Raw genomic sequence first — 27385 nt, 5'->3', positions numbered from 1 at the left:
TACAAAATACTTCCTTCTGCAGTGTCCTATAAGTGAATTTTCACTGTGTAAAATGATTCATTTTAGTAATACATTAGAAGACACTTGCTGAATTGAACAGAAGAATTTAACACACTTCCATAGGTATCTAATCTATATTCACCAATTAAGATGGACTCAAAAGGCTTGATGCTTATCTGTCAATATCCTAGACAAAATGAAAATGACAAGTAGTAAGATCCCCATTTATTAGATTAAGAAACTGAGGTCCAGAGAGACTTTTGCCCGAGATTAAACAGTGAGTTAGTGGCAGAGTGGGAAATTAAAACTGAAATCATTGCACTCCATTTTCTCCCTTGATAGCCTATTCATCTGCATTTTAAAATAGACCACAGACAATTGAGATACAGAGGCAATAAAGAACCTAGAAATCTGTCACTCATTTATCATTGAAAGTTTACTCTTTAAAAAAAAAAGTAGTCTGTTTCTAAAGACATAAGAATGACTACACTTTAAAAAAGAATAAAAAAGGAATAATTTTAATTAAACTTGTACAAGAGTTATCTAAAACCAAGTGAAAGGGAGTTATTTTTTGCAGCTTATATGTCTCAAGTACAAACTAGGTTTAATTTGAACTTTCTGCGTGTACATTTTCATTTTTGCAAAGAACTACGTATTTTTCATGATAAAAAACTGTTTCTTGGTGGAAAATATGTTACAACATTGAAATGTTACTCTCATGTGAATAATATAATAAATAAATCATCCTTAGTTCCTACACTTTATTAAGCAGCAAATAAGTAGTTTATTAAGTACACAAAAAATTATCAAGTTTCACATCAGATTATTCCAGAAATTGGGAACAGACTCCATTGCGATGGTTTCCCTATTAAGAATTAGGTATTCTTCTCTTGAAAATTCAATCTCATGATCTATAGGTTTAGGAGATTCTTCTAAACTACCCTGAGAAGATTTTTCAAACGTTGGCCTTCCAATAATACTTGGAGTTTAATTTTTCTATTAATTTGGAAACACCTCAAGCTGGGACTAATAAAAATGTTTCTATCACATACATTAAGTACATAATATTTCAATTGGCACATGCTAAAGAAATGGTAGAACAAGGAATACCCCCATCAATCCCCTACTTCCATAAACAAGACAAGCTCTTGCTTATATTTTTGTCTATGTTAGGGCTCCACATAAGATTTAAAATTTTTAAATTGGGTTCTACTGACTTAAAATAATTGAAAAGTTGTCCATATTTACACAAAGAAGAAAAATAGTGAACCTGGGATAATTCAGAATAAAACATTAATATTTCGACAATTTGCTTATCCACTAAATATTTATTAAGCATCTACTATTTGTCAGTCACTGAGAAACCATATATAATTAATAAGATAAATTCCTGCCTTCATGAAACTTCCAACTGAATGACTAGACATTGCTATATAAATGACAAAATATATAACATGGCATACAAGTATTAAAAAGAAAAATGAAAAAGGACAAGGACATGAAGTCTAATGAGTAGTTACTTTTGGTAACATCGTCAAAGAATGTCTCTCTGTATCTCTATAGGAGACAGCATTTGAACATATTCCCAAAATATGTCTCTAGTGAAAAGCACTTCAGACTGAGGGAACAATAATTTGAAGTTTCTGAAGGAGAAATGAGAGTAGCATATTCAAGTAAGCATATAAAATCATATTATTAGGGATGCCTGGGTGTCTCAACTGGTTAAGCATCCAACTTTAGCTCAGGTCATGATCTCACAGTTCGTGAGTTTGAGCCCCTCATCAGGTTCTGTGCTGACAGCTAGCTCAGAGCCTGGAGCCTGCTTCAGATTCTGTGTCTCCCTCTCTCTCTGCCCCTCCCCTGCTCATACTCTATCTCTTTCCCTGTCAAAAATAAACATTAAAAAAAATTAAATCATATTATTAGAGAGGGGTGAGCACAAAGGCAAGGGTGGATTCTGTCAGAAAGGTAACCAGAGGACAGATCATGGAGGGTCTCCTATATAAGAACTTGTTCTAAATTTGGTGGGAAGCAACACAAGGGAGACTGAAATAATGCAGTTTATTTTTAAAAACTCACTTTTGGTTGTTGTTCGGACAGTAGAATTGGGTAACAGGCAAAGTTGCAAGAAAGTTGCAAGAGAATATTTTGAATGCTGTTTCAATAACCCAGGAGGAAGAATATGGTGATATGGAATAGATTGTAGCAGTGGAATTAGTGAGAACTGGGAAAATAGAGGATATACCTTGAAGGTAGAAGTCTACAGTACTTGCTAGTGGATCACATAAAGGATGTATAAGAGAGAAGAATCAAGGCTGACTGATGTTTTACCTAAACATCCTGGCACTGCTTTTAACAAAATAAAGATGGAAGAAGGAGCAAGTTCAGTGAGGAAAATGAGACTTCTGTGTTTGGGTGTTTATATTTGCCTATTTGGCATCTGAAATGTCAATAAGATGGAACTCACAAAATGTCAGAGATAAAGATATAAATGTGAGTCATCAGCAAACATAAGTCCCCAAAGCCATGGACTGAACACAATCAATAGGGAGACACCAAAGAGGGAAAAAAGAGAGAGCAAGGATTCCATTCTTGGAATAGTAAATATCTAGACATTGAAAAAATTAGAATCTATGAAAGGTTATGAGAATACTAGCCAGTGAAGTAGGGAGAGCTACAGTACCATTCCAGAAACCAAGAAAAGAAATTTTTAAAGGAGTGAGAGATCAGCCCTGTTAAATGCTACTGAGAGGTCAAGTAAAATGAAGTCCCTCAAGTGACCTAATGGTTCAATAGAACCATAGAGTTATTGGTGACACTCAAAGTCTAATTAAAATAGGCTCAAAGGACAAGCAGAGGTAAGGAACAGAAAGTGTATGGAAAATACTCTGAAAGTTTTACTATAAAGGAACAGAGAGACCACAGCTAGAGGAAATCAGTGTCAGGAAATATTGCTTGTTTGCTTGCTTGCTTGCTAGTTTAGGACAGGGTATACTGAAACCTGTTTGTCTAAAGATAACCTAGTTAAGAGGGGAGGGAATCTGATGATGGAAAATTAAGAGGGTAATTTTAAGAGCAAAGTCTTAAAAGCAAATATAGGATATGGGATTAAGACCATTTGTGGAAGAGCTGGCCTCATATAGGTTCACAGAAAGTTTATCATACCAGGAGGGAAGGCTAGGTATATGGGTGTGGATGCAGATGACTGAAGAAGGAAATTCACTACTTTTTTTTTTTCAAGTTTATTTATTTTGAGAGAGAGAGAGAGAGAGAGAGAGAGAGAGAACACACTTGTGCATGAGTGGGGGAGAAGCAGAGAGAAAGAAAGGGAGAGAGAATCCCAAGTAGGCCCTGAACTGTCAGCTCAGAGCCTGACATGGGGCTAGATCTCCTGAACTGTGAGATCATGACCTGAACTGAGATCAAGAGTTGGACCCTTAACTGACTGTTTGGGGAAATTCACTTCTGATTGTTTTTTTAATGAAATAAGCATACAGATCATGGGCTGAGACTGAGGGTGTGCTGCAGATTTGAGGAGAGGGGAGATATGAGATAACTCTCCTGGAGAGGGGGAGAGCAAAAAGATATCAGAAATATAGTATGATTTTTGCACAGAATAAGGGCCCACTTAACTGTGTGGTCATAAATTTAAAGTGAATGCCATGATCCAACAATGCAGGCCCAGGAGAGACATACAGTAGGGCTAAGCCAGGGTGGAGGTTGTGCCCAGGAGAGAATGATGGAGAGAGAGGCAAAGGAGCTGAAGACAGCAGCAAGGGAAGGACTGAATAGTTACAGAGATGCCTCATGTCATCTAACCTGGGTGAAATGGGATCTAGGATGTGAGAGGAGGCATGGCTGTGAAAATGTGTACAATTAATGGGTTGGGGATCCCAGGATGGAGGAGGGTGAAATATTGTTGGCACAGAAGTTGAAGAACAAGGCTGGAGAGTTAGGATGCTGCAAACAAGAACTGGAATGCTTGAAATGAAGACCTTGCCAGGCGGTATAATCATTGGAAAAGACAATGTCCAGGGTATGACCATGGACTAGATGGATCAAGGGAAAAGATCACTACAACTAAGGAGACCAAGGTTTCTCAAGTGTTTTGAGGATTACCAATATGGACATTGAAACAACCAACAAAAATGGCGGAAGAGTGGTGGAAAGAAAAGCAGTGTTTCAGGATCATCAGTGAGACATCATTTCACGAAGTGCATACCTAAGAGGCAATACCAAATAAATTCAGCCAAAATGAGGAAGGGGACAGTATAATTCACTTGCATCAACTCAGGTAGATGGGATTTTTGGAAGGTGGTAGAGAAGCTACTTAACACGTAAATAGCTTTCAACTAGAATGACACCTCCAGGCTTGCATGTTGTGGGATGTGAAAGAAAACTCACCCCCACTTAAGAGAGCCACAGGCAAATAGGTGTCCTTGAAAATACAGTCAAGATTAGTTAGAGCTGAAAAGTAAAGAAAACATTCAAAAAAGAAGTTAAGAACATGGAACTTGCTAATAACACAGAGGGAGTTCCAAAAGGTGGAATGGGAGAGTTGGGAGCAGATGTGAATTTGAATGAGATCAGGGAATGCATGCATATAAATGTAGCAAAGACTCAAGATGATGAGAGATGCCCAGGATGCTGGCATGAAACATCTATGATGCTTATGATGTCGTGAAATTAAATAGAGTTGGTCATCTATTAAGGAAGGCCAATAATGAAATCTTATTATGACTTTCTTCTTTGTACATTTTTTTCTTAGGCAGTTTGTTGTACCTAAGAAAAGCAAGAGTTGTTTTGGGAGATGAGAGGCATACAATTCCTGTCACAAATACACACTGCTTCATGAATCTCCTCTAAATCTTGTTGAAAGTGGCATCTTCAGAATCTACCTGTTGCCTGGGTAGATTGCCTGGGAGTTTAGAATTTGAGAGCTCAGAAAGTATTGTCTTGCCCCCGTTTATTAGACACTGGTGACTTTAAAAAATTTAAATTAAGTACATTAAGGTAGGCTTAAAAAAAGCTCATCTTAACATTTCCAAGTCTATGCAATTAATTGCCCAAACTACTATTTCTTAAACTTTTACCACCCTCAGTGCACAAAAGGGTAATGTATACCTGAGCATGTTCACGTGAGTCCGGTGAATTACTAATTGCAATTTGTACCTACTCATTCTCTCCCAGTGAAACACTGCAAAAAGCAAAATGATGGGAATTGTACTGATACATTTATCTACATTCTGCTATATTTTTTTTATCCTGCTGTATTTTTGAAGACAAAAAAGGACTTATTAATGTAAGCTTAATACTTTAACGAGCTTTGTGGCAACATCTTTGTGATACTTGTGTCATATTTCACATCGGATCTTAGCATTCTAAGATTCACTTCTAGGCTCAGTACCAAAAAAACAAAAAAAACAGCAACTATAACACAGCAATATATCTATCAAAATAAATCAACTGCCAACTAAGAATGAGGATCAGCGTATTTTCTTCTTTGTGATCATTTATTTGTAGTTTTTTTTTCATCTCGTATCTTCAGTGACTGATATGTTTGACAACAGATACACAAAATCTGACACTGTAGGAACATATCCTCAATTTTACATCTTCTAGGTTTAAAAATGTGACAGATTCTGAAACATGTTATGTGTTCTCTGAGACTATTTCTTATGCACATGTTCCACCCTGCACATCTCAGGAATGACTATTGCAATGTGAGGGCCACCTTCCTGTGGCCCAAGTTCTGAAACAGGGCCGCAGTGGTCTAGGCATGAGGCTTAGTGAACTTAGGACTATGAGAAGCATCATATTACTCAAAATAATGTCTCTTATTATTAGATATACAGATCTGAAATGTAAGCCCCATCACCTAATTCAAAAGTCTTTTTCATTGTCCCCACAGAGTCTGTGGTCATACCCTGGACATTGTCTTTTCCAATGATTATACCGCCTGGCAAGGTCTTCATTTTAAGCAATCCAGTTCTTGTTTGCAGCATCCTAACTCTCCAGCCTTGTTCTTCAACTTCTGTGCCAACAATATTTCACCCTCCTCCATCCTGGGATCCCCAACCCATTAATTGTACACATTTTCACAGCCATGCCTCCTCTCACATCCTAGATCCCATTTCACCCAGGTTAGATGACATGAGGCATCACTGTAACTATTCAGTCCTTCCCTTGCTGCTATCTTCAGCTCCTTTGCCTCTCTCTCCATCATTCTCTCCTGGGCACAACCTCCACCTTGGCTTAGCCCTACTGTATGTCTCTCCTGTGCCTACATTGTTGGATCATGGCTTTCACTTTAAATTTATGACCACACAGTTAAGTGGGCCCTTATTCTGTGCAGAAATCATACTATATTTCTGTTATCATTTGGCTGTCCCCCCCGCTCCAGGACAATTATCTCACACCTTCCCTTTCCTCAAATCTGCAGCATACCCTCCCTTCCTTCCTCAGTCTCAGTCATTACTCTCTACCATCTCCCTTCTTAATTTGAAGCATTATTAGAGGTTGTAGAGAAAAATGGGCATGTTAATCCTGACAAAAAAGATCAAAGTTTCCAAATGTTATTCATTTTAAGTGTGAATGGAAAATAAATTATATAAGGGTATTCAGTATAACAGTCTTTATGTGCATATGGGGTATGAATATGTAATATATAAAATGTGAATATATAATCAGTGTATATAAATTAATTGTATACAAACATATTTTAAAATATATATATTAATAAATTGATGCATGGTATATAATACATTAATAATTACTCATTAATAAAAATGTATTCTATGAATGTATATATTCTGTATGTACTTATGATCAAATGGAAGCCTTTAAGAAAAACAAAGTATACTAATTATTTTGAATGTACTGATTCAGTTTGATTCTTAAACATTTATAAAAATGTACAAAAAAACCCTAATAAGGGTCTCTTGGTTTAAAGGATTTGTAATTTTTATATTGTTGAACTAAAGAGGTTATCTAGTCATGCAGGATTCAGCAGACTATAGCCTATGGGCCAAATCTGGCCAACCGTCTGTTTCTGTAAATGAAATTTCGTTGGAACATAGCCACATTCATTCATTTATATGTTGTCTATGACTGCTTCCATGCTATAATGGCTGAGTTGAAAAGTTGCTACTGAGATGGTATGATTCACAAAGCTAAAAATGTTTTCTTTCTAACCTTTTACAAAGAAAGTTTGCTGAAAACTATCATATTGATTATGGAGACTTCTTTAAATGATTACTATTCATTTTAATCATGAATTTTTTTCAGTACAGATGAGAGGGAAGGGTGAAGCAAAGTAACAGGTATTTAAGGAGGTAAATCAATAAGTTCTCTCTAAATAATCAAATTCAGACAAAATAGAATTGTTATTCAAAGGCCTGAATAACTCAAGTGGTTTCTATGATCTTTATTTTAGCCATGTCTTCACTGGCACCCCACCACAAACCTAAACAAACAGTATTGAAAATTACCTATTGGATTATTAGGCAGTTTGGGCTGCCCCACAAAATACCATAGACTGGGTGGCTTAAGCAACAGAAATTAATTTTATCATAGTCTGGGAAGCTAGAAATTCAAAGTCATGTTGCAGCCTGGTTAGGTTCTGGTGGGAGCTCTCTTTCTGGATTGTAGACAGCTGTTGTGACCTCACATGAATGATGGAAAGAGACAGAGAGAGATCTCTTTTTCCTTTTTTTTAAAGTTATCAGTCCTATCAGATTTGGATTCTACTCTTATGACCTCCAAATTACCTCTTAATTATCTCCTATGTCCAAATATGGCACTTGAGGGTTAGAGCTTCAGCATATGATTTTGAAGGAGATACAATTTGGTTCATAGCAATAGATGTAAGAAATTATGATTTGGGGTATACCCAAATTTCTGCTACAGACATGAAGCCTTGGTTTTGTCCACTAGAGAAATTTGGCTCATCAAGTTTCATACCATTTACCAGCTGGCTTTATTAATATTAATAAAAATTGGCAGGATATATCTCAATGTACTTAAGAAGCTAAATTATCCTACACATTATCAATCTATCAATTATTTTACAGCTTAGTGAATATTTTTCAGTCTGTACAATAAAAATAACTGCTAAACAATTTAAAAGCTTAAAAACATTTTATTCTATACTATTGAAGACACACTCTAGATCATTCATAAATTATTTCCCATACAAAGACAGAATCCATAAGGGAAAAAAAAATAAAGCCAATAAAGAATAAATCTAAGTTACAAACCATTAAAATTCCTCCAACTGAAAAAATGGCATATGGGACTCACCCTTTCTTTCAAAATTACCCTTTAAAAGGCTTCAGAAATGCCCTAAAGCCTTCATTTACAACTACCATATTGGATTCACTCTGTTTGTGTATTGCAACCTCCCTTACAGGCTAAGGTTTGTTTTACACTTCAGTCTGTTTTACATTTCAAAGTCCATAAGCAGCAGCAGCAAAATTCTCACAGGCGGTAATGGAAAGATTTTAACACTGAAAGGTGGACCAGTAGCAATTTTCCATCTGAAATCTCAACAACTTTCAGTCTCAATCCTGGATCCCCCAATGTCATAATGAATACAGTCATAATTTTAAAGCTTTAAAAAATAGCTGATTTTGTAATAATTCATGATTAAAATTTGATGAGGACCCATCTCCTACATTAGACAAGAAAGTAAATAAAGCACACCTTCCTCAGGTTACAACAGAACATCTGCTTTCCACCCTATGAAATTATAAGTAGATATTCCTTGACTTACAGCAAGGATTTTTATTAGCCTTCATTATCTGATAAGATCAAAAGACCTTAATGCCAAAGGTAAAAGGATGCCCTGATCAGGATTACCACTTGGTTTGTAAACCTTCAAAATGAAAGGATAATCTATTAGGAAGTAATCACTCCTATCTTTACAATGGAAACATTTGAAAAATTCTAAATTGGATAAAGAACACTGTCACAAATACACTGAAACAAAGAAAAGAAAAAAAATGCATTTTGACTCTTTCTTATAGAGCATCTTGCCTTAATTGACTTTTAGACACTTAACCTTAATTTACATAACTATCCCTCAGTCTCAGTTTCTTGAAGCTATTCCGAAAAACCTTCTGATCTGAATATAAGCTATCTTAGCTCTAAAGTTTATGGAAATGGTCACCTTTCTTTTAAAATTGCCTGATTGTCAGTGCTTCTGTCAGCAGTAATCCCCAGCCCAGACTTTAATGAAATGTTCCTCCCTTTCTCTAGGGCTTTGGATTGCTATTTGGCTATAATTAACTCCAGACTGACCAATGGCCAGTGAAGGAAGCAACTCACTCCCAGAAAAGGATTATTACAGCCATTATTTTGTTCTAAATACAGCTGCTCTGTCTAGAAAATACAGAAAATACAAATTATTTATCTTGCTATGTTAATTTCAAATAACCAAGAAAGAGAAAGAGGCATAGAAAGATTGTTCCCTTTCACTGTAGCTACATAGAAGTGTAAGCCACAGGGGGAATAAAGGAAAACTCATAGTTTTTCAAGCCTGTCTAAACTCTAGTTGAGAGGAACTGACATCAAACCTTCATTTGAAGTCCTATTGTAATTCAGCAAATCCTGTTGAACCACCTTTCAAAATACATCAAAATTTGCCCACTTCTCTCCATCTCCACTGTCACCACTCTGGTCTGATACAACATTATTTCTCAGATTAATGCAGTAGCCTCTCTCTGCTTTGGGCTTGGACCCAGCCCTTCCCCCAACGTTCTACATGATGCAGACAATTCAATCCCTTAAAAATGTAAGCCATGCTGGACCATGCCTGCTATGGACTGAATTGTATCCCCTCCAAATTCATATGTTGAAGCCTTAACTCCCCATGTGATGGTATTTGGAGATGAGGTCTCTGGAAGGAAGATAATTCCATTTAGATGAGGTCATGAGAGTGGGGCTTTCATGATAGGACAGTGCCTTTTAATAGAAGAAACACCAGAGAGCTTGTTGTTTCCTTCTGCTGTGTGAAAACACAGCAAGAAGGTGACCATCTGCAAGCGAGGAGAGTTCTCACCAGAATTGACTGGACAGGTACCTGATCTCAGATTTCTAGCCTGCAGAACTGTGAGAAAATAAATTTGGGTTGTTTCAACCCAACTAGTCTATGGGTTTTGTTATGGCAGCCTAAGCAGACTAAAGTAATGCCTCTGCTCAGAATAAAAGTACGTACCTTTCAGTGGCCAAAAAACAAGTTCCTTCACAACCTGGCCCCATTTCCTTGTAGACTTCATCTTCCCCCACCCTCAATCTCACTCACTTTGCTCCAGGCACACCAATCTCCTTGCTATTCTTTTTAAGTTTATTTATTTATTTGAGAGAGAGAAAGAATACACATGTGCAAGTGGGGGAGGGGCACAGAGAGAAGAAGAGAGAATCCCAAGCAGGCCCCACACTGTCAGCATGGAGACCGACACAGGTCTTGAACTCATGAACTATGAAATCATGACCTGAACCAAAATCAGGAGTCGGATGCTTAACCAAGTGAACCACCTAGGCACCCCTCTTTACTATTTATTTCTTCAACAAGTCAGACACCCTTCTCCTCAGGATACCCTCACTCTTTCAAATTTTGAATCAGGTATCCCCATTTCAGCAAGGCATCCCCTGACCATCTACCTTATTTAAAACTACAACCCACCATTTCTGATACTCTTCTCTGCCTTATTTTCCCTATAGCAGTTATCACTTAAATTTTTTTTAATTTACTTTTGAGAGAGAGACAGACAGACAGACAGACAGAAAGTGAGCAGAGGAGGAGCAGAGAGAGGGGAAGAAGAGATCTGAAGGGGGCTCTGTGCTGATAGCAGACAGCCCTGTGCAGGGCTCAAACTCACAAACTGTGAGATCATGACCTGAGCTGAGGTCAGACACTTAACCAACTGAGCCACCAAGGTGCTCCTAGCAGTTATCACTTTTTAACACTATATATTTATCTACTGTCTACCTCTCTTCTTTACTAAAATATAAGCTCAATGAGGACAGGGATTGATGTCTCTTCTTAACTGCTGATTCTCTAGTACCTAATAAAACAATGTCTAATATATAGTAGATAGGCAACAATGTTGTCGAATTCCTGAATAAATGTTGTTTTCATCTCAGCCAACAACAAGAGGGAAAGAGCTGGTAGACAACTAAATAATTATTTCATTTTTAGATTGCAGAATCCTTCCAGGTGCAAAGTATAGCTTCTTAATAGCCTCCTTGCTTTAGGATTGCTATGATAATAAACCAAAAGTTCAATACTTCTAGATATCAACTCACCCATTTTTCACCAACAACTTCCTTTACATGAATCCTTAATGAGAAAATGGCTGCAGCTTCAGTTAACTCATCTTTCACCCCTTCCACTTATATTTACAAAAAAAGAACTTCCTTAGAAGTTTATAAGATATATTACCATTATTTCTTGGTTTACTCTACTAAAAAATAAATTATATTTTATTTGATTCACAAAGCAGCCAAAGCTTTCCCTTCTCTCCTTCTCCAATGTGGTGAAGAAGGTTAAAACAGGAAGAAACTAGAGATTACTTATTCACTCAACAAGAATTTATTAAGTGCCTACCTTGGGCCACACACTGCTCTAGGCAGAGAGAATAGAGCTGTGAACAGACAAAAATGTCTGCTCTCATAGAGCTTACATTTGGGGCAGTGGCAGGGGATACTTGGAGACAGATAAGAAATAAGACATAAATATATGCCAAGGGAAATAATACAAAGTGCTATGGAGAAAAGTAAATTAGGGAAGAGAGATAGGAAATAATTAGCAAGGCTGCATTTTAAATAGAAGGGTCAAAGAAGACCTCACTGGGAAAGGTGGTATTTGGGCTGTATATGTATCTGAAGGAAAAGTGTTCCAGGCTTAGGAAGGAATGAGTGCAGAGGCCTAAGGCTGATGCATGCTTGGTACATTGGAGAAACAGCAAGGAAGGTGCTGCAGCTGAAACAGAGAATGAGTAAGAGAGAAGTAGGAGATGAGTCAGAGTAGTAGCAATGGGCCTGATCCTCATGGGTCTTGCAGGACAAAGCAAAAGTTCTGGATTCTACTCTATAATTAATGAGAAGCCATTGGAATATTTGAGTAGGAGCGCAACATCATCAGACAAGCCCAATCCTTCATAAGAACCTGGTAGATTCAAATATGTCATGTTCTCACACCCCTCGACCCAGATAAGAAAGCATCGTGGCTGGAATGAGAGTAGCTGTGGACATGGTGACAAGTGATCAGATTCTGAATACATGTAGAATATGGAACCAGAAAACCATTTATTGATGGTTTGGACATGTAACATGAGAAAAAAAGATTATAATCCCAGTCATTTTTTTACATATCCAACTTTTGAAGGAATAAAATTGCCCTCTCCTAAGATAGGAAAGACGATGAAAGGAACAAGATAGTGGTATAAGATCTGCAGCTCCAATTTGAACATATTAAGTTCAGATCCTCATTAGGCATCCAAATGTAGATGTCAGACAGCCAGTAGAATGATGAAATTTGGAGCGGAGAAGAGAACCAGGCTGGATCTGTAAATTTGGAAATCATCGCCATCAAACTGTAGTATTTAAACCTATGAGGCTGGATGAGGTCACCAGCAACATAGATAGCAAAGATAAAAGGTCCAAAATCTGAGTCCTGAGACACTCCAATATGAATCAGCTGGAGAGGGGGATAGAGGGAAAAAACGGACTTGGAAAGAATGGCCAGTGATTTGGTAAAAAAAAAAAAGAAAAGAAAAGAAAACAGGAAAATGTGTTATCCTAAAAGACAAGAGAAAACTGTTTCAAGACATTGGAGAGAACAACTGTCAGATACTGCTGACACCTCAAGAGGAGGACTTAGAATTGGCCACTGGGTTTAGCAATGTGGAGCCATTTTGAATCTGACAGGAGCAGTTTTAGTACAGTATTAGGGCAAAAGCCCGATGGAGAGGGTATCCAAGAGACAAGGGAAAGAGAGAAATCAGAGTCAGTGTAGATGGACAACACTTTCAAGCAGTTCAGCTGTAAAAGGGAAGAGAGAATGGTGTAGTAGCTGGAGTGAGGGTGTGTGGCGTGTGATTAAGTTGAGGGAAATAGCACCATATTTTTAATGCTGATGGGGGGAGATCCAATAGAGAAAACTGAAGATTCAGGAGTGGGAAGGGAAGACTGCTGAAGTGATGTCCTTGAGCAGGTGAGGGAGGATGCACAAAGGAGGAGGTGTCCAATGCCGGAACACCACTTGACCCATACTAATAGAAAAGAATGCAGAGTGTATGGCACAAGGCCCAGGCAATGACTACATATGAAAACACTGGAAGGAGCTATTTCCTAACTTAATGGCCAAGCTTTAAGAGCCAACTACCTCTGTCAGAAAATGTACAACAATGTCTTGGAGGTCTCTTTGTAAATACGCCCTGATCAAATTAAGCACTTTCTAAAATTGCATCTATTTTCAGGATAAGCAATCTTTCACAATCCCTGAAAATCAGTGAGAATATACTTAGGACTAAATCCAAAGTTGTGAAGGTTTGAAATTCTTAAAACTGGAAATGTAAGAAGGAGGGTAGTAAGCAAATAGAGCAAAGAACAAGCTAGCAAAATAATTAAAAAAAACATCTCTTCAACTAGATTTTAAGCTTCTAGTGGAAGAAGGCATTTATTGTCATTGCTGAATACAGTGTACATAGTAACTACTCAATAAATGCTTGTCGAATTAATTAGTTAATTCAGTTTTATAGTCGGTTTGTGTCGCATTAAATTCTCCACTCAGCGTACCGTGGTTTGCTAGTTTACAGCAGTAATAATCTCATGCATCATTCCCACTAAAATTCACTGTTTTCATTGATTTCTTTCTTCTTTACTGTTCTGTTTCTTTCTCTCTTTTTTTGCACTAGTTATTAAATATCACAAACATTGAGTATCTATATATGTTTTGTTTGTTAGTACAGTCTTGGAAGTATATAGCATCTAATAGCAGCAAAATAGCTTAACACGAACAATTAAGTGGCCATATTATGGAATAATTAATGAAGGGGAAAATGCTTGTTAAACTGTGTTAAAATAACTGTAATATATTGAAGTAACTGTGTCCATTTTAATAGGATTTGGTGTTGTTTTACTACACATGGCTGTCAGAGTGAGGATTAGGAATATATGAAAAATATTTTCCTTTGAAAGAAACGATAACTGCTCTTTCGGTTTATGAACAAATCATCATATGAAGAGTTTTTCAGAAATAAATTAGTTTTATAAAATAGGGAGAGACTATTTGATTCTAAATGGGGGGGGGGAGGATAGCCATTTGAGGAAATTCATTTCTCTATACTACCTGGTAAATCAGAAGGCAAAGTACTGTCTCATCTGATCCCTTAACAATGTACTAGAATGTTAATCCACAGGGACGGCCTTACATTAGTTTCCATCAAGAAACCATAATATTAAATAGATCCAGCATAACTTCAAATATTTTTAGGAATTCTGGTTGAAAAAAGCATCTTGGGAGTAAATTGACATTATGCATAATTAGACCAGACTATACATAGAGACCCCAGTATTAAAAGCAGTATTACTTGAACCAACAAGACATATGTATAGTATTCAATGCCTACCTAAGCAAAAGCAAGATTAGAAAAAAAGTCATACTTTAAAAAAAATGAAGTCTCAAATAATAACTGAAGTGTGAGATGCAAAACTAAGATGGGGAACAGTATTATATAATTATCACTTCAAGTTAGAAACAACAAACATATCACAACTTAAAGAAAAAAGATGCATAACCACAGAGAGTGAAATACTTAGCGGTCAGTGCAAACATTTTATGAATGAAAAATCTCCCAAGCTTCACTACTTGCAAATAGCCCATCATCATCATCACCACCACCACCACCACCAACACCACTATAATAAAAAAGGGAATACATCTGTGATAGCTTAAACAAAACTCAATCATTCAAGCTAGCTGCTTCTATTCATGAACTTCAATAGGGCAATTTATCCCATAAGTTATCCCATAACTTATCTCATTATAGAAAAAAAATAGACTCTATCAACACGATACATAAAGCCCATGGGATCCAAGGGCTTTCCCTATTACACATTTCTCAAAATGATATCTCCCCTTTCTTCTCCACCTCTGATTAAATGTGTTTCTTTTTTCAGGACTCAGGTAAATATAAAGCTTCTTTTTATGTGCATTTCATGCCTACAGCATTGTGCAATGATCCCACATTCTTAACTTAACATGGTACTATATTTTTGTCCTACAAAATTTCGGTGTTTGATTATATTCTGTATTGTGTGAGTCTCTAATCCATTAATTTCAGTAAATATTGTATTATCTCCTCAACAAAACCACAATCTCCTTGAGGCCAGAAATTCTTGTTACAAAATACCTGTGGCTCCTTCTACAATCACAGCAGGTAATGAATTCTTCATAAAAGCACAGTGTACTGAAAAGAAGCAATCAAGCAAACTCCCTTACAAAACTTATTGATTTACAAATTACAAAGTAGCAGCAAAAGGAAACTAAAAACTATCTGCCATAATTAATTGAAATATAAATAGGATGAATAACAAAATACTGTAATACAAATCTGAGTCACTTTATCTGCTACCTAATTAACTTATAAAGCAGCTATGATGAAAAACTATTTAAAATATTCAAATACAGAGTGGGGGGATGGGTGAAATATAAGACGGGGATTAATGCACTTGAAGTGATGAGCACTGGGTGATGTATGAAAGTGCTGAATCACTATATTGTATACCAGAAACTAATACAACCACTCTATGTTAATTACACTAGAATTAAAAGAAAATGATAAAGTATTCAAATAGATCTTCTAGTTGATGAAATTATGAGTTATAAAACATGTACTTCTTTAATTTTTTAAGTCTCCAAATTTTCTATAAGGACCATATATTACTTTTAATATCAATATGAAATTAATAAAAATATGTATTACATTATCCCTCTAGTAATCAGATTATCTAGTTTATTAAGGTGACCCATATTTAATTCTCTGGATCTTCAACATTTCTAGAATCTGTTTGAGCAGAATTTCAAGATTCTGGAGACAGACAGCCTGGACTTGAATTATAAATCCTCTAATTCCTGCTGTGTGAACTGAGTACATTACTTAGTCACTTAGTGCCTAAATTTCCTCACCTGGAAAATGAGAAAATAACAGATACTACCTCAAAGGCTGTGGAAAAGATTAAATGGGTTAGAATGTACAAAGTCCTTAAGAATGGCCCATAGTTTATAAATATAAATCCATTTGGTTTTGTAGCTGTGGTCAATGTTCTTGAGATTAGAGGACAGATAGCTTAGTTCTTTATATGTCTACAAAAATATTGTTGTAAAGTAAACCTCTATGCCTTTGAGAGTGTTAGGGAAAATAGGACACACAGTTATAGAAAGGCTTCCGGTATTGTATCCTCTGCTTACAACCCAATACCAAGCAAGAGGAAATCTCTACAAACTTCATACAATTAAGGTTTCATTATCTAACTTAGAGATTTTAAAAACAAATCATCATACAGTATACACTGGCTGCCTATTTTGGCTCAAAATGTTAAAGGAATATCTTTGTGCAACAAGGAGAATAAATTACTGTCCTAACAACAAGCATCAGAATTCCTCTTAGGGAGCCATTCTGATAAACTACTTGGAGTGGAAACTCAAATCCTTGGAGAGGATCTAGCATGAGATGATGCCACAGTGGAGAAAGTGAAACTATTCAGCACTAAGAATGAAAAAGAACTTGGGTAGAGAGAAGATATCGCAGGTTTATGAGAACAGCAAAGTGACTTTTAAGAAAAGATACAATATTATACTTTACGGGTTTGTTGCATTTCATTTTGCTTCTTGCGGTGTAATGGCCTAGCATGCACACATGTGCACATCACCTCCAAAGCTTCAGTAGTGTCAGGTTACCTGGAGGAGAGTTTTGTTACTTGTTTTGATTTTCAGTTTTCTAATGCAAATCAAAGAGAGGCAAGTTCCATGTCTCCCTTGATACGGTTTGGGACAGGGTCAGATCTGCAAGGTAAGGGGCTACCAGTTCACAGAAACAGCTCTTATCCAGAGGTGAGCAGTACTAGATAGAACACAAACAGTTCTCCCTTCTCCTCTATTCCCAGAACACTCCCCACTGGGAATTTTCAGAAGTACCAATCTGTGGTCTAAACTCACTGTCTCTAGTCACTGTATCCCCTCCCAGTTCCACCCCCATTTGTTCTTGAACACACTTCTCTGGCCTTTGCCCTGAAACTGCTCTTGTCAAGATCACTATGACCTTCACATGGCGAACACCAATAAATGGTCAATTCTCAGTGCCCATCCAACTTGAGTTACCACAATTTAACATCTGCTCACTTTTGAAATTCTTCATTAGATGGTCAGAAATACTACAGATACATGTTTTCTTAGTTTCTCAACCAGTTGCTCCTTCTCTGAAGTCTTTACTGGATCCTAATGTCCCTATCCTCTGAACACTGCATCAGCCCGTCCTTGTTCCTTTCTCTTTTCTATCTGCTCTCACAGCCCTGGTAAGTCCATATAGCCTCACCACTTTCTACATCATCATATGCTGGCAAATGGATATCTGTAGCCAGATTACTCACCCAAACATCATATTGATAAGTTCAACTGCCTATTTGAGTTCCTTTCAAGACATCAAGGTGCCACCTGAATGGTTAATAGACATATCAGTCTCAAAAATTATCCCCTTCCACAATTGTTCTGTCTCGGCAAAAGGCAATTCCATCCTTATTCTCAGGCCAAAAAAAAAAAAAAAACCTTGGAGCTGTCCTTGGTACCTCTCTCTCACATCCCACATTTTCTTCATCTGCATATATTTCTGTCTATGTTTTCAATATATATCCAGAATTGTACCACTTCCAACTACCTCACTGTTAGCATCTTAGTCCAAGCCATAATCATTTTTTTCCTGGATTTTGCTGGAGCCTCTTAACTGTTTTTCATGCTCCACATTTTGCCACTAATCAGGGTCTCAGTTTCAGCACTATTGACATTTGGAGCTAGTATTATTGTGGAGGCTCCTGAGTGCATGATAGGATTTTTAGCAGTACTACCCACTAAACACAAGTAGCACACACTCCCCCACCACCCACCTTGAGTTGTGACAAACAAAATGTCTCCAGATATTGCTAAGTGCCTCAATTAACCCCTGATTAAGAACAATTGCCCTATAGTGTATTTTCTTTTTTTTAAATGTTTATTTATTTATTTATTTTGAGAGAGAGAGAGAGAGAGAGAGAGAGAGAGAGAGAGAGAATCTTAAGCAGGCTCTGCACTGTCAGAGCCCGACTCAGGGCTTGATCTCACGAATTATGAAATCATGACCTGAGCTGAAATCAAGAGTCTGATGCTTAATCAACTGTACCACCCAGGCATCCCGCCCTACAGTGTATTTTCAAACTAGGTGCATAGCTCACCCTTTTTTGACAGAAGCCAGATTATGTAATACGTCTGCTCAAAACTGACCAATAGATTTCCATCTCACCCAGGAAAAAAAGAAGAAAAGAAGAAAAGAAAAGAAAAGAAAAGAAAAGAAAAGAAAAGAGAAAAGAAAAAGCCAGAATCCTTACCATGACCTGCTGGCTATACATCATCTTTTCCACATCCATTACTCCTTCCTTGACCTCATCTCCTATTTCACACCCATTTACTCACTCTGTTTCAGTCATACTTGCCTTTTGCCTATTGCTGAAATATACCACCAAGCTCCCCTCTCAAGATCTGGGCAATTTGTTTCCTCTGCCTCTATGCCTATATATCCTTGTCCCACAATATCATTTGGCTTGTTCCTTTACTCCCTTAAGTGATTTGCTCCAAAGTCAATTTCCCAATGAAGCCTTCTGTATTTACTCATTTTAAAATTTCAGCCACCTTCCTGTGCCTCATCTTCCTCCCACTCTTCTTTTCCCTCCATTCTAGCATTATTTTTTATTTATTTATTTTTTTTCCCTCATGAAATTTATTGTCAAATTGGTTTCCATACAACACCCAGTGCTCATCCCAAAAGGTGCCCTCCTCAATACCCATCACCCACCCTCCCCTCCCTCCCACCCCCCATCAACCCTCAGTTTGTTCTCAGTTTTTAACAGTCTCTTATGCTTTGGCTCTCTCCCATTCTAACCTCTTTTTTTTTTTTTCTTTCCCCTCCCCCATGGGTTTCTGTTACGTTTCTCAGGATCCACATAAGAGTGAAACCATATGGTATCTGTCTTTCTCTGTATGGCTTATTTCACTTAGCATCACACTCTCCAGTTCCATCCACGTTGCTACAAAAGGCCATATTTCATTTTTTCTCATTGGCACGTAGTACTCCATTGTGTATATAAACCACAATTTCTTTATCCATTCATCAGTTGAACTAGCATTATTTTTAATGGCATTTATCTCCATCTGATATGCTATATGTGTTAATAATTGCTTTAATGTCTGTCTTTACCCAACAGGATGTAAGCCTGAAGGAAGGACTTCAGGAGGAAAGGGATTTTTGCCTTTTTCATTCACTGCTGTATCCCCATGACATAGAAAAGTGTGGGTGGGAGGCACTCAATAAGTGCTTATTAAATAAATAAGGAAAGGAAGAAAGGAGGGAGGGAAAGAATGAAGGACAGAAGATGGAAGGAAAGATAGAAGCGGGGAGGGAGAGAGAAAACCATCTTCGATAGATCTGAAGGGTCAAGGCAGACACAGTTCATCTCTAGGACACATCCACATGTACCATTAACAAAAACTGAGTTGGTTTCCATAGAATTTATTTAATCATTATATACAATGGGAACTAAGGATCTGTCAAAATGCTTCTGTGCTTAGAAATTTTATATAGGGAGTATTTAGAAAGCAGACATATAAATCCATTAATACACAGCTCTAAATATCTATAGATACATAAATAAGTAGAATTTTAAAAGGAATTTTATAAAGTGCCATAGACCATGGTAACTCCCCTACATACATAAAAAGGAGTGTGCTGGGGTAAGTCAAATAATTCAATTATATACACCATAAGGAGCTTAACAAGTAATAGTAACAGTGAACAAAGCTCTTTTCTACCAGATGAAAGCCTGCATGGTTCAATTGTGAGTGAAAGAGAGGAACAGAAATGCTTCCTGCTGCAAGCTGACAGTTACATGGAACCCCCTGAAGTTATAAATTGAGTTCCTCTACTAATTACTGGTCTGAAGGGGACAAAGATCCACATTTTATTTCTCTTGCTGAACTTGCAACATAAGCACTTGTGAATTTTACATTAGGGTCAAGCTGGGAGGTTCCCAGCCGGTTTTACCTGGAGTAGAGAACAGTGTCACCTCCCATGCAAATGAGGTCAGATAGTCCTTCCTGCATTGGGTGCCTACCAGGGAGATTTCAGTGTAACAGATGCTAATAGGAAGTTGATATAGAGGAGGGGAGAGGGAAAGAAGGAAAAAAAAAAAAACTAAACTAAACTAAATATAGATCCTATTTGAAATAAAATTTTGTTTAGAAATTTGAAATAAAATCTTATAGATTCTAAGAGCACATCTTTCAGAAAGATTTTGTAATATCATTTATAATATCAGTAGAATTTTGTAATATCATTCCTTAAAATTGTATGCCACACCAATTTAGTAACAATATCAACTATTTCATCTACTTCCTAAACAACTCATTGTAAGGCCAATAAAGCTACGCAGCAGGCAGGTACTTTAATAAAATAGACCCAGTTCTCCAGAGAGAGGAACCTGTGGTTCAAATGCTAACACTTTTGATCAGGTAAGCACTTTATTCTTACCAATGAGCAATCACTTTTATGTGGATGCTGATCGAAATGTTCTTGAGAAGGAAAATAAAATGGGCAGGGGCCGGGGCAGGGGCAGGGGGACAAAATACTGCTATGATGTAACATTTCAAAACAGGTTTTCTGAGAAGGAAAAATAACTACAGCATTTCTAATGGGTATACGTACCCTTTCTAACTTCCTGGAAAGTCACAGTTCACTCCCCTGAAAAAGCGGTAGCTTCATTCGAATTTGGATAACAAAATTCACTCATTTATTCACTCAACAAATGATTACTGAACATATTATCTTTGTAAAAGGAAGTAAGAATATTGGTGGTGAACACAATCTCCATTATACAGTTTCCCTTCTCTTCCATTATACAGTTTTTATTCTACCTACTACACCTTTACTGACATATGACTAGACAAAAATAATGTGAGGGACAATTAATACATTGAGATCCAACACCTGAGAATTAGGAAAAAGAAAATAATGAGTGTCTTCTCAGTGTAAAATATTGAAGAGTTCTGGGAGTCATCAAGATTTAACTTGAAATCCCAGCTCCTCCACTTATTGGCTGCCTGGATGAATGAAATATTCCCTGGATGTCAAGTCCCTTGGGTGAAAAATGTTCTAACAGTATCTACCCATCCAGTAGCCGTGAGGATTAAATGAGATGCTGGCAAGCACCTCTCCACAGTACATATTCAACAAATTATAGCTACGTGGTTATCTTTTGGAAACCTAAACTTACACAATGCCTTTCTTAATTCCTATGAAAACTTCTTGGCAAGACCTAAGAAACACTAGGTTTTATTTTACCTCTTCAGAAGAAATTAGTTTTCTCATGCTCATCTTCTCTAACGTATACTCTTGGAATTTTCACATCTGAAATAAATGCATGAAGAAAAATTTCCACCTTCAAGGATCCCTTCCAATAAAATAACCATGAAAATACTTACCTAGTTTTGGCAAGGAATAGGGCACTTTAAAGTAGTCTTCATAAAATTCTATTAATCTCTTTGTTATATGGAGAGCATAGTCCCCAGATCCTCTTCTGATAGCATCAGGTCTTGCATATAATCGTACCTAATTAAAAATATATATAAAAGCTACATTAGCCTTTTGGTATTCAAGTTTTATCTTCCCTGCATATATGAATCTGCACAAATCACTTTGAATACTACAAAAATTAAACAGTATTCTTATTCATATATCAAAGCACGCTGTAGCTGAAAGAACCAAACTTGAACAATTAAAGTAACCAAGTTGAGCAAGTCACAATTTCCTTGCTTTACAAGATGACATAGAGAAGATTTATACACCTTGCATCAAAATAAATATTCGAGTTATCACTTACATGTGCTTGCTGGAGATATGAAGGTACGGTGGATTAGTATAATGGTTCCCTGACAATGCTGTAAGTAGGCAGGATATGGTAGCTCCGCAGGAAAGAAAATTCATGGTTTGTTAAAGACACATTGCATCAAGCTTTGGAAGTATCACCAGGCTGAACAAAATATAATTTGTGCTTCCTTCTTTTCTTTGGAACCAACTGTCCTTATCCCCAGTATGCAAAGTAGGAATCGCAAACTTTTCATGTACATAAATAATCGCCATGCTGGAAGGCCGTCTGCAACGGCTCCCAGCTTCAAAACCAGCTGAAGTGTTTCCTATCTCTAACACAATTCAGATACTTAATATTGATTTTTAAATCAAGCATTGTATATTATCTAGTCCTCGGCCAAAAAGAAGCCTGAGGCAAATAACATAAAACTGAACAAAACTAACAATTGTACAGAAAAGGTTAAAATGAGATTAGTTTTCATAAAGATTTCATAAAGCTATCCAGCATCTTTCTTTCCAAAGGCTAAATCTGTTTTTCACAGATGTGGCCCCTAATCCTCATATCAATTCTGTGAATAAGATATATGTGTATTTGTGGAGCAGTAGAGAAGACAGCAGGCTGGGAGTTGGGTGTTAGTCCTGCTCTGCCACTAAGCAAGCTGGGGGATATTGAACAAATTACTTAAGCTCTTTGGGCCTCAAGTGTTCTCACTTATAAAATGAAGGTGTTGACTAAAGTGCTTTTAAGTTCTAAAACACATTACTTCCAATCCTATTTTATAGATAGAGGAGTTTGTGTTCTTCTCAAATTATTAAAAAAAAAAAGATAAATAAATGGTTTGCTGAGTATGTGGAAATGGATATTTATATTCAACAGGAAGACAAAAGAAAGTGACACTCAATCATATAAAAATTGATTATACAATTAACTGTCATCCTCACTTAAGGAGAGAACAGAGATGTATATAAACAAAAAGAGTAGAAAGTTAAGAAAAATGCATCCTGACTTGATATTAGAAAGACCTGTAATTCAATAAGATATTTACTAAATTCAATGACAATTATTTACTGAAATAGTGAATCTACTTCTCAACCCAACAATGAAATCAAATATCAAACTTGGTTCACAGTCACCTACAGTTTTGGTTGGCAGTAATATAAAACCAAAAACTCTCAGGAGGAACTGACTACAACAGCACAACTTAAGACTCTTAGAGAGATAGTGAATATGATTCCCTGACCCTGACTCAACTCACTATAAACATGCACTGCCTTAAGTAAAGTTCCCAATAAGCAGACTCTAAGGAAAGAGGGAGCATACAAGTCATCCGCTAAGGAAGTGTTCTTAGGAGAAACCTATGAGAGAACAAGGAAGTGAGATAAGGGAGGCTAATAAGCCAAGCAAATGTGTGTGCAATTTGAGGTAAAGTCTTGGCCTCAGCCTGATCCCACAGGGAGCTCTAGAGTATAAATTGCGATTGCAAGTTTGCACTGCATTGAGGTATGATAGTTAGACCTCCATACTCTTATATTCAGTCATCAGATACTGGTTAGCAAGGAGAAGGCATAAAATCCCAAGAACTTATTCTTGGAGCATCTATGTGATGCAGCTCCAGTGGCCCAAAGATAGTCCTTCAGAAAAGATTTTAGGTGTCAACTACTAGGAGCAGAGCAATGAAAAGCTGGGGGGTAGACATATCAAACAGGAAAGGAGATCTGGTCTGTGCATCATAAGCATACATCACAGACAGTAATCATTCATTCACGCAGTCATTCACTCCACAAATATTTATTTGGCATCTAATTCGCACCAGGGCCTGGACAAAGGATTTTTAACTTAGTGATGAAGAAGACATGTTTTCTAACCAGAGATGGTACAAAGCATTTTGAGAAAAAAACCAATGAAGATGGAATGCCCATCTTCAAAGAGCTTCCCATGTATTAGGTAGGTTAGATAATAACAACAGATAATGATAAATGCCATATGAATGGAAAACTAAAATAACAAAGTATTCTGGGGAAGAGTAGATAGCTTTAAGAAGGTTCAAGGTGAAATAAATAGTAATCCATGTTGAAACCATAACCAGGACCACTGCAAAATGATGCAGCAAAAGGTCACTGATTTTACTCCCAGGAAGCATCGATTTTGGTAGAAACACAGGCATTCCTGTCAATCAACTCTACCAGTTAGTCAAGCTATCTGTAGGCCCAGACAGGAGAAACACAATTAAATCAATCTGGTTGTCAAGAGTTGATGGAAATAATCCAATCTGAGTGAGAAGATAAAACATATGCAGGCTGCGCATGGTGACTACATTTGCTCATTCAAACATTTATTGCACACCTGCTGTGTTCCAGGTATTATACTAAGGAATAGAAATAGAATAATAAAAACTCTTACCACAAAATGAACAAGACATTTACACTTACTACCCTTAGGAGGTTTATAATATGTGGAAAACAAACAAATCCACAACAAAAATATAATGTAAGCAATGGAACAGTGTACTCTGCCTCCCCCATTATAGAGGATTAACTAAGCTCCTACATAAGGCTAAACCCCCCACATTCTGTCTCTTCTCGCCTTTTCAAAAGCATCATGCCCAAACTTCTCTTTATTCCCACATGACCAATTTATGCCTGCATATTGGATCATTTTCATTAGCAAATACTCTGTATCACTTACTGTGTTTTCAAACAAAAAATATTTATTGAGCACAGTTCCTACAGCTATGGTTTCCAGCAATGCCCATTGAAAATTTTCCATATAGTTGGTATGAACACATAAGTTAATATCCAAACCGGAACACTTTTGAGAATGAAAACAGCCCTGAGATAATAAGTGTAAGTAGGGTGGTTGCCTAGCTATGCTATCCGCTTCTAGTCTTTCTTGAACTTACTGCCATAAAGCTTTCATTTCTGCTATACAGCAACAGGATTCATCCCCACTATATACAACAAGCGTTTTCATCAAAATCACTAACAGTTTCAGAATGCCAAACTCAACAGACCAATTCTAGTCTTCAACATGCTTAACTTATCAGCGGCATTTGACACAATCATTTCCCCTCCTTGAACCATTTTCTTTCCTTGGCTTCCATCTTATTTTTCCTTCTATCTTGTTAACCACTCCTTCTCAGTCTCCTCACTGATTCCACTGCAGCCTCATACCTCTCATTACTTAATTTTGATAAGTCCAGGGTGTCAATCCACAGACATCTTCACTTTTCTGTCTATGTTCAGTATCTCGGTGGTAACACTAATCTCATGGTTATAAATATCAACTAGATGATAAAGACCTACCCCATAATTCCAGAATTCCAGACTCGTTAATCCAGCTGTCCATTGGCCATCTGCACTTGGATATCTAATAGGCATCTCAAACTTAACATGTTTGAAAATGGATACCAGAGTTCTCTCCTCTCTTCTCTCCTCCTCAGCCTCCTCCTTCTTCTCCCTCCTTTCTGTCACCCTACCCCCCCCAACAACACACTGTTCCCCTTAAAGATTTTCCATCCAGCTACTTAAGTCCAATACCTCAGTATTATCCTTGTTTCCCTCTTTCTCTTACATTCCATGTTCAATCTGTTATCATATCCTTTGGCTCTACCTTAAAAACATATCCAGACTCCAACCACTTCTCACAACTCTACCACTACCAACCTGCTTCAAGCTTCCTTCATTTCTTAGGTAGATGAGTGCTCTAGTTTCCTACTGATGTCTCATCCCCACTCCCTTCAGTCTGTTCTCTACACAGCAACCAAATATTCCTTTCAAATGAATATCACTCTTCTGCCTTTCCTCCTCCAGTGACCTGCCATCTCATTCAGAGTAACAGCCCAAGTTTTTATAAGGGCCTCAAAATTCCTATAAAAATCTAGCCCTCTGAACCTCTTCGGCTGATTTTCTACTACTTTGCTCCACATTAACTTTACTCAACTCATACACTAGCTTCCTTGGCATTCTTCACATATTCCAGAGATTCTTCCATAAAGGTTTTTGAATTTTCCCTTAGATATCTATCTCCAGGGCTTATTCCCTCTTCTCCTTTAGATACTTGTCCAAATATCTCTTCTTTCTGATTTTCTATTATTTGAGTCTCCTGCTCCAGGACTCTCTATCCTCCTTCCTTACTTTATTGTTTCCTATAAAACTTACCACCATTTAACAAAATATATGTTTTACGTATTCATTTTGTTTCTTGCTGCTTTTTTTCCAAGAATGTAAGTTGCTTGAGAACAAAGATTTTTATCTATTAGTTCTAACTGCATAAAAGTGCCATTATTTTAGGTAAAAATATTTTGTTTAATTTACTTGTCAAAGGCCTTGTACATAGTAGACATTCAATAAAACTTTGATGAATGAATGAATTTCACAGGTATATGCATGTCCTAAGGGAGTATACAATAGGAATCCTTTAATAACACTGTGAGATTCTCAGGGGAGGGGATGTTTCACCTACATCTTGAAAGATAAGTTGGATGTAGTAAGCTACCAAGTGGAGAGTGACATCCCAGACCAAAGTAACATTATGTGCTAAGGCAACAATGTTGACCAAATAATAAATGATTTTAAAATTAATAATAAATATTGGCACTTTATTATAATAATTATGGTATTTAATTGGTGAATATTAAGCCAGAAAATGGTAAAATTACTTTTGCATTTCAGAAAGACCACATCAGTGACCTACGCCAGGTGGAATAATCGGGAGCTGCTTGTTAAGCTTGCCCAGACAAAATGAGAAATGTGAGGAGACATATAGTAACAGATGACACTAAAGAAGTAAAAAGAAACTTTAAACCACATTAAAGAAAGGCCTATAAACCAAACTGTAGGATATTAATTTAATACTATGGGCACAGGCAAGATTTTAAGCCACAAAATGACATGTTCAGAACTAGGTTTTAACAAATTACATCACTGCAAAGAGAAATTAAGGAATCAATCCCATTTATAATTGCACCAAAAATAATAAGATACCTAGGAATAAACCAAATCAGGGATGAAAGACCTACACTCTGAAAACTATAAAACACTGATGAAAGAAATTGAAGATGACACATACAAAAAGTGAACAAACATTCTGTGTTCATAGATTGGAAGAACAAATATTGTTAAAATGTCTATACTACCCAAAACAATCTACAAATTTAATGCAATCCCTATCAAAACACCAACATCATTTGTCACAAAGCTATAACAATCCTAAAATT

General features: G+C 36.9%; 1 protein-coding gene across 1 annotated transcript in view; it reads right to left on the bottom strand.

Annotated features, from left to right (window-relative positions):
- The window catches only part of TRHDE (thyrotropin releasing hormone degrading enzyme), a 383274-nt gene that overhangs the window by 247722 nt on the left and 108167 nt on the right, over positions 1-27385 (bottom strand). The window contains exon 3 of the mRNA XM_049625985.1: positions 21785-21911. Coding sequence (XP_049481942.1) covers positions 21785-21911 — 127 coding nt within the window. The remainder of the gene's footprint in view (positions 1-21784; positions 21912-27385) is intronic.

This window comes from Panthera uncia, chromosome B4, assembly GCF_023721935.1.
Source record: "Panthera uncia isolate 11264 chromosome B4, Puncia_PCG_1.0, whole genome shotgun sequence".
Lineage (NCBI taxonomy): Eukaryota > Metazoa > Chordata > Mammalia > Carnivora > Felidae > Panthera > Panthera uncia.
This window is presented reverse-complemented; position numbering and strand designations above follow the sequence as displayed.